At 46.0% G+C, this 13867-nt stretch overlaps 1 protein-coding gene across 15 annotated transcripts in view; it reads left to right on the top strand.

The window, feature by feature from the left end:
• The first annotated feature begins 3596 nt into the window (after positions 1 to 3596).
• The window catches only part of PDLIM5 (PDZ and LIM domain 5), a 129853-nt gene continuing 119582 nt past the window's right edge, over positions 3597 to 13867 (top strand). For 12 of the 15 annotated variants that reach the window (XM_087735845.1, XM_087735853.1, XM_087735851.1 and 9 more), the window contains exons 1-2: positions 3597 to 3753; positions 6812 to 6947. In XM_087735845.1, the coding sequence (XP_087591971.1) occupies positions 6852 to 6947 (96 nt within the window). In that variant the 5' untranslated portion in view covers positions 3597 to 3753; positions 6812 to 6851. Of the gene's footprint in view, positions 3754 to 4908; positions 4959 to 5974; positions 6065 to 6131; positions 6151 to 6811; positions 6948 to 13867 lie in introns of those variants that run through there. The other 3 variants (XM_087735847.1, XM_087735846.1, XM_087735848.1) reach the window with 3 other exon arrangements.

Here is a 13867-nt window from a genome sequence, read left to right on the forward strand (position 1 = left end):
CTGTTAATGTTTCAATCTGACAAAAGCCATGGGCTGAAAAACTAGCCTGACCACCAACACGGTGAGTGAACTGCAGGCAGAGAGGACGACAGCTACAGAAGCAGTAATGTGAGAAAACGTGCCTGGTGGGAAAAAAGGGCTGATGAAAAGTGAAGACAGTCGGCACAGCTGGAGGAAGAACCAGGGCTCTAAGAGGAGAAAAGAAAAAAAGAGTGACAAGTAAGAGTAAACTTGACCACAGGGTTTTTTTGGCTGACAAAGCCGACCCGAAGTGAATTGGGTGGGCGCAGCTGCCCAGCTGGCCGGATCCTGACCCCCTGTCCGGCCACGCTGTGCCCCACCACTCCACCGGCGGCCCCGTGCGAGGAAGCCCTTAGGCTCACTGGAGTTATTGTGGTGGACAGGATGTATGAGAGAGGATGTAATTCAGCACTGGGTATCTTTCCAAACCAGGGACAGGAAAAAGAAAAAAAAACACAAACCCACAAAACACCAAACAAACAGAAAAATAGAAGCGCTTCTGTGATACCAGTTCAAGGCAGTTCGGGCTTCACCATGGCCGGAGAGTAACAGCTTGCCCCTCTGTAGCTGTCAAAAGCAGACTGCAGCCCCTGCTTCTCAGAAACACTCAGAACATATCTAATTTATTTCGTTGTTTGGCCAGAGAGCTATCTTAGACCTGGAAGTAAGCTGTGAGGCTATAGACGATATTCACATTAACCTCTTGTAAGAGAGGGTTGCTTTATGCTGAGCTCCCAGCTATACGCTGACTTCAAATATTTGCGTTAGCTTTACCTCTGGAAGAAAAGCGAAAGTGGAAGTGCAGCAAAAGCACAGGTGGTAGTTCAGTGCTTTAGCACACAGAAACCTGGCGTTAGATTAACTGCTGCTTAATTGAGAATCATTTGACGGTACATTGTTAATCTGTTCATAATTTATGGGCTGCTTTTTCCATTTACGAGTGCCTTTTTGTACTTCATGACCGCAGGTGATATTCTCTGTCAGAGTTTTGCAGTGCCCATTATCTGGCACCTAAGGCATTTCATTAGCATTTAAACAAGACTTAAGTGCCTGAGTAATTTTGAGATAGGCTGTATCTGCATGGCTCGCAGACCACTGCGTTTAATTAATTTCCAGACTTCTTCCTTCCTTGTTCAGAGGGAAAAATGCAAGCTCTGTCTAAAATATGGTGGTGGTAGGAAGAACAGGCAGGCCACAGTTCTGGCTGCTGCTGAGGTTTCTTGCTCAACTTGCTATCTCTTATTTCACTATTCAGCTCTAATGAAAAGCTTTTTCTCAAAGAGGAGGATAGTTGAAAAGGGACCAAGAATGGAGAGATCTCGAACTAATGAGTTGTCTCTAATTTCTGTGCCCTGTCTCTCGAGGCAAAGGAAAACAGATCCATTTGTCACAAACTGATCATGCTGCAGAAAAGCGATGACGGACTTAAAGATGAGACTACCAGCTTTGAGCTGGGAGTGGCACGGGCCTGGGTGCAATGGGCGGGTATGGTGCAGAGTGCATGCAGTCTCACCAAGGGTAAAACTTGCCCTGGTAGGCAACGCCTACCATCAAAAGTCTCTCTGTAAGTTCTCCTTTAGTCCTGATGAATGAATATAACGTGTTCTTAAGATGCTGCATGTGCTGATAGCTTGGGCAAGCTGCTCCTCCATTAAGAGAAGCTGAAGGCTTTTGAAGAACTGAAGTGAAAAAGGATGTTTTTCACTAATGTGGCTAGCCGGTATTCCAGGCTAGGGACGGCAGGCTGTGCGCTCTGGTGAGCTGAGAGCAGATTGCTACCCAAGCAGTCAGCGCAGGGACACGCTGACCTTGGAGATGTCACGTGAGTCACGTTGGGGAGTGGGGTCCTGCAGCTTTTTCTACTCTAATAAATAAAACAGCATGGGAGTGACCTAAGGCCCTTGTGACACAATGAAAAATCCCTGTGTTGGGGAATTTTTACCTCCATGAGTTAAAATCATGTGAGAGAGTCTGTGTGTGTAACGGGGATTTTCAGTTTTGCCTTATTAGAGATACTTAATAGGAAAAGAACAGAGTAAAGAAGAAAAATTTCTGAAAGAGTGGTTCGGCTACATTAGTGTGGGGTTTAGAGGCTTTTATTTTTGAGATGCAGTTTGAGATGCATTTGGCCTAGTCATGGCAGCTGACAAGACACACAGCTCAGCGGGACAATGCTAAAGTACCACTGTTAAAGTTCACGTAGCTAGTACTCGCAGGACTGGGCTGGCCCCAGTTTCATGCACACTCTGGCAGCTGGGGCTCGGGTCTCCTACCGCAGCATCACCTCCAGCCTGGGGACTCCCACTCAGGCTGCCCTGTGTGGGCACGGGCACAGCTGGGCCAAACCTGGGCTCCGGGCCTGTGCAGGTGACAACTGAAGTGAGGGACAGTGCTGTCCCCCTCCTAAATGGGGACAGAGGGGCTAGGCAGGGCCATGCACGATAAGGACTGCGTGTTGTGTCGGCTGGTGGTAAGAACTTAAAGCTTTCTTATGCACTCTTTCTCCACAGTAAATCCATGCTTGAAGAGGGGATCGAAATCCTTTGAATTGTAGTGCTAATGGTGCTGTTGATTAGATGCACATTTCTTTCACGGCCACTTTTATTTGTAATGACTTTTAATGCGTGTGAAGTATGACAGGAACCTCAAGCCTCACCCAGCTGTGCGGTGCAGCTAACCGCGAAACCGAAGTGCTATCGCTTCATCTTCGCCCCGTTCCTCCCTCCTGGGAGGCTGCGGCAGTGCCCGGCTCTGCCAAGCACAGCGGCACGCTCTCCCAGCGAGTCCGCCCTGCTTCAGGCTCGGCAAGCTTGCGGATTGTCGAACTGATAGTCTCTGCGTTAAATAATTATTCTGCTCGCAGGCAAGCGTATCGTATAACATAATCTGATCGAGCGTCACCTTAGAACCAGTTTGATTTCTTGCACCCACTCCTGAGGAGAGGCTGTGCCAGAAAACTCCCTTTCCTCCTTACTGGCTGACCCCTACTCATTTCTGAGCTGAATTTTATTCACGGCCACTCTACAGCCATTTGTTCTTGTGCCAGCATTGTGTTCTAGCTTGAACAGCTCTTCTGCTTTGATGTACTTCAGGAGGCGAGTATATCCCTGTCAGTCCTCATATTACTCCACGTTAAAGAAACCAAACTCTTTTTGTAAGGTCTCCTGCTCTGCTGCAGGCTGCCCCTGCAGCCGTACGAGCGTACCTGGGGCTGTACTGAAGAGATTGTACGTTTGATAGAGTGGGGGGCACTCTGGGAGCCGGGCCCCTTTGCTTTCCCGCCCAGCACAGCAGCCCCTTCCCTCAGGCCGGGGACTGGAGGGGCAGCGGCACACGGAGACCCGGCACCCTCTCCCCGCTCGCCCTTCCGTTTCACAGGTGCAAAGCAAAGGGGAAAAAAGCGTGCATTTCTCTATTAAAAAAACCCAAACAAACAAAACCCCAAACCAACAAATCGGGGCCGCCCGGGAACGGTGCTTTTGAGTCCCCCCAGCGCCTGCTCCACACCACCGCCCCGTCCCGCCGCTGCCGGCTGGGCCGGGCCGGGCCGGGCCGGGCAGGGCCGGGCCGGGCCGGGGGAGGAGCGGCGGGAGACGGAAGTGAAAACAAGAGCGGGGGGACGGGGCCGCCGCCGCCGCCCAGACGCGCCGCGGGTGTCTTCGCCTCTCCGCGCCCTGCGCCGCGCCGAGCAGCACCGCGTCGAGCAGCACCGCCCTGCACCGCACCGCGGGGGTGAGTGGCGGCCCCGCCGCGGCGTGGGGGGAAGCAAAAAAAGAAAAACGTGAGGGGGGGGGGGGGAGCAAAAAGTCAGCAGGTTGGACGGGGTTTTTAAAGCTTCATGTGCTTATTTTAATTTATTTTCTTTTTAATTTATTTTTTTTTAAACGGGCGCCGGGCCGGGGCTGTCGGCGGTGCCCCGCTGCCCGGGTGTCGCGGGGGGAGCGCGGCGGGCAGCGCCCGGCCCCGGGGGCAGCGCCTGGGAGCGCCCGTGGGGTGCCTTGTCCCGCGGCTGTGGGGCACCCGTGGGGCTCCGTGCCCTGGGCCGAGCCTGCTGGGCTGCCTCTGGGGCTGCTCGGGCACGGGGCTCTGGGGCGCCTTGGCCCCCAGGCTTTGTGGCACCCGTGGGGCTGCAGGCTGGGGTGCCAGTGGGGCTCCTTGGGCCTGGGTCTGGGGCTGTGGGGCTCCTTGGGCCTGGGTCTGGGGCTGCGGGGCTCCTTGGGTCTGGGTCTGGGACTGTGGGGACGCCTTGGACCAAGACCCAGCGCTCTGTGGGGCTGTCTGGTCCCCCAGCCTGCGGTAGCCGTGGGGCTCCTCGTCCCGGAGCGCTTAGAGCCTTTCGGTGGGGCAGCTGGGCAAAGGAGGTGCAGGGGGGTACGGGGGCCTGTGCTGGCGCTGCCCCGCCAGGCACAGCCACCCCTGGGGCTCTGTGCCCGGGCAGCAGTGGTGAAGGCGAGCATTTCTGCCTGGGTTTTGAAATTCCCCCTTCCAGAAGTAGATCCACCAAGCGTTTGATCATCTAAGTGAAAGTTGCACAATTTCATCCTTGGCTGGTTTGTTTGCACAATGTTCCCCCGTGAAGCGGGGTTGGTGGGTTGCAATGCTTTCTCTTAGATGTTGCTCTAACGTATTTTAAGAAATCTGTTAAATTAAACTTTGAAGAGATCTCCTTTGTCTGCACTTCCTTCCCGGTGTATCTGTAAGCCTAGAGATGCAGACACGGCAGAATCGAGGGGGTGAGAAAGGAAAGATGAGTGATGCTTAGTGATGCATGGCTTTTCAGGTTGCAGTCTCTTCCCTCCTATTTGTAGCCGCTACAAATGAAGAACAGTATCCTTTTCTAATATACCTTAATCTTTTCCTAGATCTGTTATTGTAACTAGCTGTTACTCAGTTTAAAAAAAAAAAAAAGCGATACACAAGTGCTTCAGTTTTAATTGGTAAGTAAAGCCTTCTGCCTGTGCCGATGAACTGCATGTGTGCTGGTCGCTAGATGTGGCTTGCTTTTCTGCAGTCTCTAATTTATAGTGACCTGTCACTGCAGTGGATTGCATTTAGAGGGAATGACAAGAATTTGTATTTTTATATGGAAAGAAATCTGTGACTAATTAAGATCCTCTTTATAAGGAATTCAGTGCACAGAGCAATTAAACGACTTGTAGTTCTTGCTTTAGTGGTGAGCGAGCCCCGTAAGAGTCCTAGCTCAAACTTGGTGGAGGTTTTTTGTTTCCTTTTTTTTCCCTCTTCAGCCACATGAAGCTCAGCCGTGTGCGTTTCCCTCTCTGTACATTGGTGCTTGTTGAGACTTTTAAGGGTGGGTCGAGTCAGTGCCTGGGCCAGAGCTGCCCCTTTGCTGGGTGCCAACAGGCAGGGGCACGTCAGGAGCTGCCCAGGTACCCAGGCACCTCTGTCACCAGCTCCGAATTCTGCTTCCTAATATGTATCTTGTTCTGCCTGATGCCAGCAGCCCCGTTCTGGTTACCTGAGTGGCCACCGGTGTGAATAAAGTTTGCTGTTTGCTTTAGAAACAGGTCTGAGCAGCAGATCTCTGTGGCTCTGGGAGGTAAACCCAGAAACCTCTGTTACTGATGGCTTTCCCAGGGAGCGACATTAAATGTCCTTCCCTGCACCCACGGGGGCTGCACGACAGCCCCGCTCTGAAGGTTCGCAAGGCTGGGCTGCATTTGCAAAAATCTGCTGCCTCCAAAAAAATAACACACGCACACCCACATCCACCCACCCACCCCCACACCCACCCACCCCCGGCAGACCGGGCTTTGCAGAGCTCGGTGGGGTTTGCAGCCTGCTTGCTTCTGCTTGACTGAAGGTCCACCTTAAATGTCCCTATAGAGTATGGAATCTGGCTGTGCCCCGGTGTAGTCTTACACCAGCCCGCCCTGGTGTGCTCCTGCCTGGCTTCAACCATACAAAAATAGACGGGATCCACTACCTAAGATGTCATTGTAACATTACTTATCTGAGGTGAAACTGAAGCCCTTATCTTTGACGCTGAACGGCAATTAAGTGCCTCGGTTGCCTTTTAAAGGTAATTTGTTGCCCACGTCTGTGGGGAGGGGAGGGAGATGCTTGGGTTTTGCTTTGGTTTTGCTGCCTCAGCGTTAAGTTGTGGCAGTGGGTATTTCGCTTTAGTTCACAGCTTTCATTTGCGGGTTGTTTTTAGTATCTGTTTTGTCTGTAGCATTGTTCTACCCAGATGAAGCTATGCTATAAAAATAAAAAAGTCGCAGGGATTTTATTTTCTTCTGATTAACTTCAAAGCTGCGATGTTTTGACATAGTTTTCAAACTGTCAAGACATAATGTGTTTAGAAACAAGCTTTGAGCTGATGACATGGCAGCATATGATATTCATTTTGTTAGAAATGAATGTGCCAGTAGTGCTAATTTCTTCCATACTTGGATTTAAGGAATATTATAAATTCATGCTTGTTTCAATATTGACTTTTTTAAGATGAACTTTAATGTTGGGTGGGTTTTTTTCCCCCCATGCAGTGTTTTGTTAGTAAGAAGTGGTTGTCAAACATCTCGGCACCGGAAGTTCTCAAAGTCCCAAGTCCATGTTACCAGTTCCCTAGTTATGTTTCTTCCTAAGCTATGGAGGAAAACAACACATGAGGAATAAAAGCACAAGTAATGACAGACCTGGTGTGTTTTTTCTGGCTGTTTTTTTACTATGGAGGGGAACACAGACAAAGAAAGAAGGCTTTCAGAATGGTAGACAGTGCCTTTTGTTTTTATCGTCTTTAAATTAAAACTCTAATCCTCTTCCACAGGCATCGGTCCTTTGGATTTGATCCTTGAATACTAAACATCATGAGCAACTACAGCGTGTCTTTGGTCGGCCCGGCTCCTTGGGGTTTCAGACTTCAAGGGGGCAAGGATTTCAACATGCCTCTGTCTATCTCTCGGGTAAGTGCCTTTGCCTCTTTGCCTGCATGTGGGTATCTGTTATGCTGTGGCCAACCTGCAGCCTTCAGACTTAAGTATGCAAAGCCATTAATTACAGATGCTGGGGCTCAACTTGCCCTGTGGCATGGAGGGCTGTTGTGGGGGGGAAGCTAGGAAGATAAATCTTTATTGGCTGAAAGCTCCAACAAAATTGTCTTAGGCAGGACGTGTTCATTTGAAATGGTTGTTTTATCTGTATTTATTTATGCAACATATGAAAGAAACCACCCTTGAATTCCCCTCCCTGCTCCTACCCAGAAAACAGAGATGCAGTGGTTGGAGGCTGGCAGGAAACAAGCGGCTTTCTGCGCAGGGCTGAGCCTGTCCAGTTCAAATGGGAGGCAGCGAGGAAAAATCACTCCTGTTACCCTTGTTTATTCAGCAGCTCTTAGCAGCTTGAGGATCTTCTGGTGTCTGTTCTTGCAAATCCCACTATTTACAATAAAAAGACACTTAAATGACAGTAGTTGTAAATAGTGGTTCATCAATATGTGCCTGCGTGAACGTGCCAGTTTCTCACGAGCATTTTATAGAGCGTGTGCTCTGAACTGGTATTCAAAGGATTTGAGGAACCTAAGTCAAAACAAATGTGATCTTTGTACCCAGGCACTATCTAACTAGTTTCCTACTTTAAAGCTATGTTTTCAGGGACGTCTTGTCTTTCAATGTGGACCGAGTTTCAAAGCCTTCCTTAGATGGCTGAAGCACTTCACATATGAAATACAGGGACAGACTTCACGGTATTGAATTTATAGGATCATTGGAAATCTCTGGGTGACGAAACTGGCTTCTGATGGCTCTGTACCCTGGCACCTTTAAATTTGTTTCGCAGCATGGAAGCATTTATGTACAAATAGCCCCTTCTCTGTCGACAGCTCTCCTCCCCCTCCTGCATATTCGTATAGTTTAGTGACAAAGATGAATTATTTTTTACACCTGTTGGGACTGCAGAATTGATACTGCCCTGGGAGATGGAGCAGGTTTCTATTTGGGTTTATGCATCATGGCAATATTTTTAGCTAATCTCAACTCGCGATTCAGACTCTGACAGTTCATTTAGACTTGGCTTATCCTATCCATCTGTGGATTATGCTAGTGAAGTTAGAATACAGTTTGGCTCTGGATAATTATTTTTATATGGCTAAAGTGGACTGGAGAGCTGTAGAAATGCCTGTGTACAGCTGAATACAGCTGATGTCTGAGCCAAAAAGGGGTTCAGAAGCAGTTTATTCCCAAATACCGGGGATTTTCAAGCTAAACTGTAATTCAGTTTCTTGTTCAGTAGTTGGTTACTCCTACACTAATGAGAAATTTGAACTGGGGATGTGGATAGCGCTCTTCTGATTTGATGGTAGAGGTGCTCTCATAACAAGGATTTGCAAAAGCATAGGCTTTTGCCTGCATAGGGTGCTTGTGCGTGGTATTGATGAGCAATTAAGCGCTGTAGGCAGTAAACCATAGAAAACAACTAGTTTTAGGAAAGGGTGGTACTTTTTTGTAGGGGCCTCTGCTGTCCTGGAGATCTAAAGTGCAGTCCTGCTGTAAGCAGGTTTCCCATCTAAAAGTTTCTGAAGAGAAAACATATGTTGAAATTAGCCTCCACTATTACTTTATTGCAGGAATCAAATATGCTGTCGCACGGAGTAGCCTAGGGGAATCGGCCTAAATAGCTACGTATAAAAGCCTCAGATATGGGATTCCCTAATAACAAATGTCAGCACCCACAAGAGCAGAATGTAATGAAAGATGGGGATGGTTTTAGGACTTTAATTGTGCATGGGAGGGGGAAGCACAGTATCCAATTCACCTATTATACTTCAGCACTGCTCCTCAGCTGACCCGTTTCTTCTTACTTGCAGTTAAGAGTATGCAAATATTAGACTGCCTGGTGCTTCCCCCCCACCCCAATCAAAAAAGTGTGTAGTTCTGGTATGCCAATCCAGCTTTGGCCTGATAGCTGGAAGAATTCAATGCTGTGTCCCTGGTATGCTAGAACAGTGCGTACCATTCACCACCCCCCCAGCCCTCCTTTTCCTGATGAAGCATAAATGCCTTCCTGTATCTGAAGACTGCTAATTAAATTATTTTAGCAAAACAGTAATGAGACAGCAGAATTATGTTCTTTGGCAAGGAGGACTTTTTTTGTTTGTTTTTGTTTTGTTTTTAATTTGTCCTCTAGATGCTGAGGATGAATCTGGCTGTGCTGCTGAGGGCTTATTTCCTGCTTTAGTTTAAACTCCTTGAAATTAAGTTCAAATAAAGTACAGTTTACGAAGTGCAGAAAATACACTGGTTTCTAAAGCTGTTTATCTGAAAAGCAAATCTCTTTTTACTAATCATTTGAACAAATTAATATCTCTCATGGTTCCTTGTAGAAAGTTTTTAGTAAGTCATTCATACCTTTGCACAGGGTGCAGTTTAAATGAGCATATTCCTTGTTGCTTCTGTAAGGTAAAACGAGCCTGGTTTGTGTTCTTCAGTTGAAATTCTTAACATCAGCTAAGGTGTTAACAGGTTAACATTAATGCAGGGGTAGCAATAACATTTGATTTTTCATAAGTTAGTATATTGTAGACTGGTTGCAACATCATAACCAATAGGAACAGTTATTGCAGGGTTATGTCAGTCACTTAATATAGCACTTTTAGTGCTTTAAAGTTGCTACCTGTACTTACACTACCTACTTAATAGGCATCTCCATCTCCACCTGGTAGATTTGGGAGGCATTGTCCCAACACTTTGAGTGTTGGCTATGCCGCAAGAATTACATCATGTGTCCTCCTTGTTTCTCAATTATTTCCAAACAAAATTTATTTCCAACTTGCAGGATGTTCTGCTAAACACCAGCTGGGTCAAAAAAGACTATCGGACCAAGATAATTGCCACTGAATTAATTTGTTTTTAATCATGATTGCCAATAATAAGGGATCTGCTATTGCTAATATCCATGTAGATCTGTGGTCTTGGATAAATCCCACTGATGCTAGGGATATATCCAGTTTGGGAATAACATTGGTCTACACTCGATAGATCTTTGCCTTCTGGATTTGTTTGTGCAAGAGTTTGTTTCTTTTGCTGAATTAGAATAAAGAAGTGTAGTTTTGGTGATAAAGCAATCCAAACACACTGCTAGGTAGGATCCCTGGAGTGGCTCTTGGGCATGCTAAGTATTATATTTACAGAATTGGGGGTTAATGATACCTACAACATGGTCTATGCTGTTTACATGCAACGCAGTAGCTTTTGAAACAATACACACTTCTTTAGAGCTTGAATTAACATTATATTTGCTTTACTTTTTTGGGAGTTGGTTAGTTCCCAATGCTTAATTAACATAACCAGAATAAACTCAGTAAGCATAACTGTAGCATTAGAATTGTCAAAACTGCTGTCCTCTGTGGATTGAAATAAATAGTGTTTGATCCTGACAATTTGTTCATTATGCTGTGATGACCTGTCAGAGGTTTAGATATTTGTTCTAAATGTATGCTTGACATGTTTGTAGCATTGAAATGTTTGTAGCCTAGTGGCAATTCTAGCCGTGTTGCTTCAGAAGATGTTTTGCTATTTGGCTTTCTCCTCCTGTAAGAAGTAAATGGAATATGGTTGTCTTGAAATGCTTGACCTGACTGACAGCTCTGTTTTTCTACTGCGATGTCTTTCAGTGTGTTGTTTCCCCCTCCCCCCTGCTTCCTCCTTCACTAGTCACTTTGCCTCTTCAAAAAAACCAAACCAACCAAACACCACCCCCCCCCCTCCTTAGAAATAGCTGCTTCTTTTTGCAGTTTTTCAGTTTTCACTATTTCATTTCTTTCAGTTATGTTTTTCTGTGTTGTTGTTGCAAGCTTATAGTTGATGGAAGACTCACGATAATGAATCTGTCAGCAAGCAGGACACCCAGGAAGTAGATGGAAGAGCAGCCCACCTTGGGATGAAGTAGGGAATGCATGTGCAGCCCATCAGCTGCTCAATATTCAACCCATGTGAGCATACTGACATTCTTCATGCTGGTATCGGGAGGTCACTATCAGAGGAGTTGTCTCCTCTGCTCTCCCACTTTCCTTCCTTCCTGCCCAGGTACACAGGTGGTTACCCACCAGCAAGTTGGCCACATGGATGGAGCACGTATGATTGGTTTTGCACAGTGTTTGCTTATTCAGGGGTTTGGCCTTTGGCCTTCTTAATATTTGGAAACAAGCTATTTTAAAGTCATTAATATCTGTGAAAATAATGAGAAGAGAAAAAAGGAAAATGATGCTTTGAATGGACCTAGAGCATGTTGGCTTTGATTAACTAGAGTCTGGCTGAGCCTCTTGCCCTTGTGTTTGTGTGAATTATTTTATTAAGCCATATGTGTTGTTTCCACTAAATTCAAGTTTTGTGTAAGTATGAAATAAGTTATTGCAGTGGGGGACTGGGGAAATGGTCTTCTAAGTAGGTATGTGAAATCGGAGAGAAACACTAGAACAACTGCTGGCCTGGCCAGTGATAATTGTGTCGGTAATATTATGCTTCATTGTGGAAGCTACCGAGAGCTACTAAGTAAGTCCTAACTGGCAGCTGCTGGCATTGCTGTCCTGGTTTGATTTGCTACCGAGTTGTGATGCTTTGCACAAAATACAGCTGAAGACATATTCCACTACTGCAACTTCCTGGCACAGGGTCAGAGATACCAGCAGAGGTCACAGCACTTACCTGCTGATCATGCTCCGAGGGCAATAAATGCTGCATTTTACAGGAGCTATCACTGCTTATGAAATGGATGGGATTAGTCAAGGCGTAAAGCAAGAAGTGTTGTTCTGTTCTGTTTAATTCTGTTTACAAGATGTGGTTTATTGAAAAAAATACTGAGAATGACAAATGAGCTACCAGTGCCAAAGTTTGTATCCTCTCCGCACCGAGTCCTGAAGGAGCAGAAGTCTTTCTTTGGGAACCAAGTGGAATATGGACAACTATAAAGCTCCCAGCTGCACAAGTGGTTTAATATAAGTGAGTTTTCCGAAAGCCCTAAGAGTGCTGGTTAGTGCTTCAGAGTTTGTGTAGTTGCCTGCAAGCAAGCCTCCTTTAGAGAGCTCCTCAGTTTAACTTGAAGATGGAAAGAGAGATCAGTTGGTACAGACCTAATTTCCCAATTGCTTCTTTTCTCACTGCTGTTTAACATCTTTGTGCTGAAAATTGGGAAAAGGGCTGTGTTTCCCCTGACCATTTGTTTTCCTTCCCTTGTCTATTCTGCTATGCAGTTTAAAGCAAGACAGACCATCACTGGAGTGGGGCTGGGAAAAAGGGAGGGTGTGGGGGAGAAGAGGTGGAAGAAAAGTGTCTGCATCTTGTCTGTTCATGACCTTATTTGTCAGACAACCTCCTCAGACCAGTAGGAAGCTAACTTATTTTAAAATGGTTCCTCTACTGATGTCATTCCCCCAAAAGTGAAGCTGGCTGTGCTGGGGGAAAAAGAAACCAAAGAGCTTGTAGCTGAAGGATATCTGATGTGATGTGTGAACATATTCTTTTTACATTAAAAAATGCTGGTAACTCTTTTTCCCTTTAAAAGTGACAGTTTAGTTACAGTATGAGGAGTACAAGCTAAATATTTCATGAGGGAAAAACTGAAGTATTTGTTTGCAGTGTCTGCTTTTCAAAGATATATGTAGTGAAAAAATAAACTCTGATTAGATGTTCAGAGCAGATGCAAAATTGGCAGTCCTTCCAGAGGCCAAAATGCAGGACCATTTATTGAACAGTAACGGCAAAAAAATTACGCATGTTTTCTTTGCGAGTATCTGGCCCTGGAGGCCTGACAACTTCTGTCGACTTCACCACCGTTTGGAGATGCTATTTTTAGTGTAACTGTTTTTCTCATTATTCATTGGCCGATGGCTATCAGAAGGCATTGTGAGAAGAGACATGGTGTTGAAAGGTTTGTTTGTTTGGCTTTGGTATGGAGCCAGGAGATAACATTGTTGGCTGCTTTTTTTTCATTTGTTTTGACTTTTTAAGAATAGATTTCATATGTTATCAATATAAGGGAAAGTGTGAGAGAAAACTGTCTCTCATGTGCCTAAAGCAGTGGAAAATGGGAAAGGTGATAGTCCTCCTGCCAGTGGTCAAAAAGAAAAAAAAATTGAGGTTGAGATTTGCTTGAACAAATATGAGAAATAGAAGTATGTTTAATTCCATAGGTGGTTGTTACAGGAATAGAGACGTAAGGAAGGGAGGCCACTGCTAAGGCCAGTGAGTCTTTGAATGACTCAAGTCTTCAGGGAAGTAAAAGTGGGGAAAATATGACAAAAGTACCTGTTCAGGTTCCCTTACTATAAGAGGTCCTCAAGCTGAATTTGCGGAGAGAGGTACTATCTTTTCTTAGAGGAGTTGACATGAGTAGAAGAAAAAGGCCATGAACTTTGGGCACAGACTCCCTTGAGGTGCACGTAGCTTCAGCTACCATGTTGACTTAAAGCCTTGCTTGTGTTAAGGAGTTTATACTGTCCTGCTGCTCTTATGTGTGATGCTGAAGACAGAACTGATGGATAAGAGGTTGCGTGTCACCAACTCCACTAGCCTGGTTTAAATGCAGACAAGCTACTGCTTTAAGTATATCGGTAGGTGATTGTGGGCTATACGGGTCTAGATTAGGGCTGTGATGGTCTTCTCAGGCAAGTTTGCTGGTAGATCAGGCTTGTAATTACGTTCACTTCCAGGAACTGTTCTTGAAAGGGTTTTCTTCAGGAGCATCGTCATGCTAGTTAGTGCTGTGCTGTGGCAATTCAGTCTCATCTTAAGAGGAGGAAAAAAACCAAGGCATTAGGAGCTTGTGCTGTGTTTGTGCTGTAGGAGCAGCGTCTCTAATGACTTGCTTAAAACTAGATATATGGAAATGAAGT

Source organism: Nipponia nippon, unplaced genomic scaffold (genome assembly GCF_047370975.1).
Source record: "Nipponia nippon isolate SJK-2023a ecotype South Korea unplaced genomic scaffold, ASM4737097v1 scaffold_6, whole genome shotgun sequence".
Taxonomy (NCBI): domain Eukaryota; kingdom Metazoa; phylum Chordata; class Aves; order Pelecaniformes; family Threskiornithidae; genus Nipponia; species Nipponia nippon.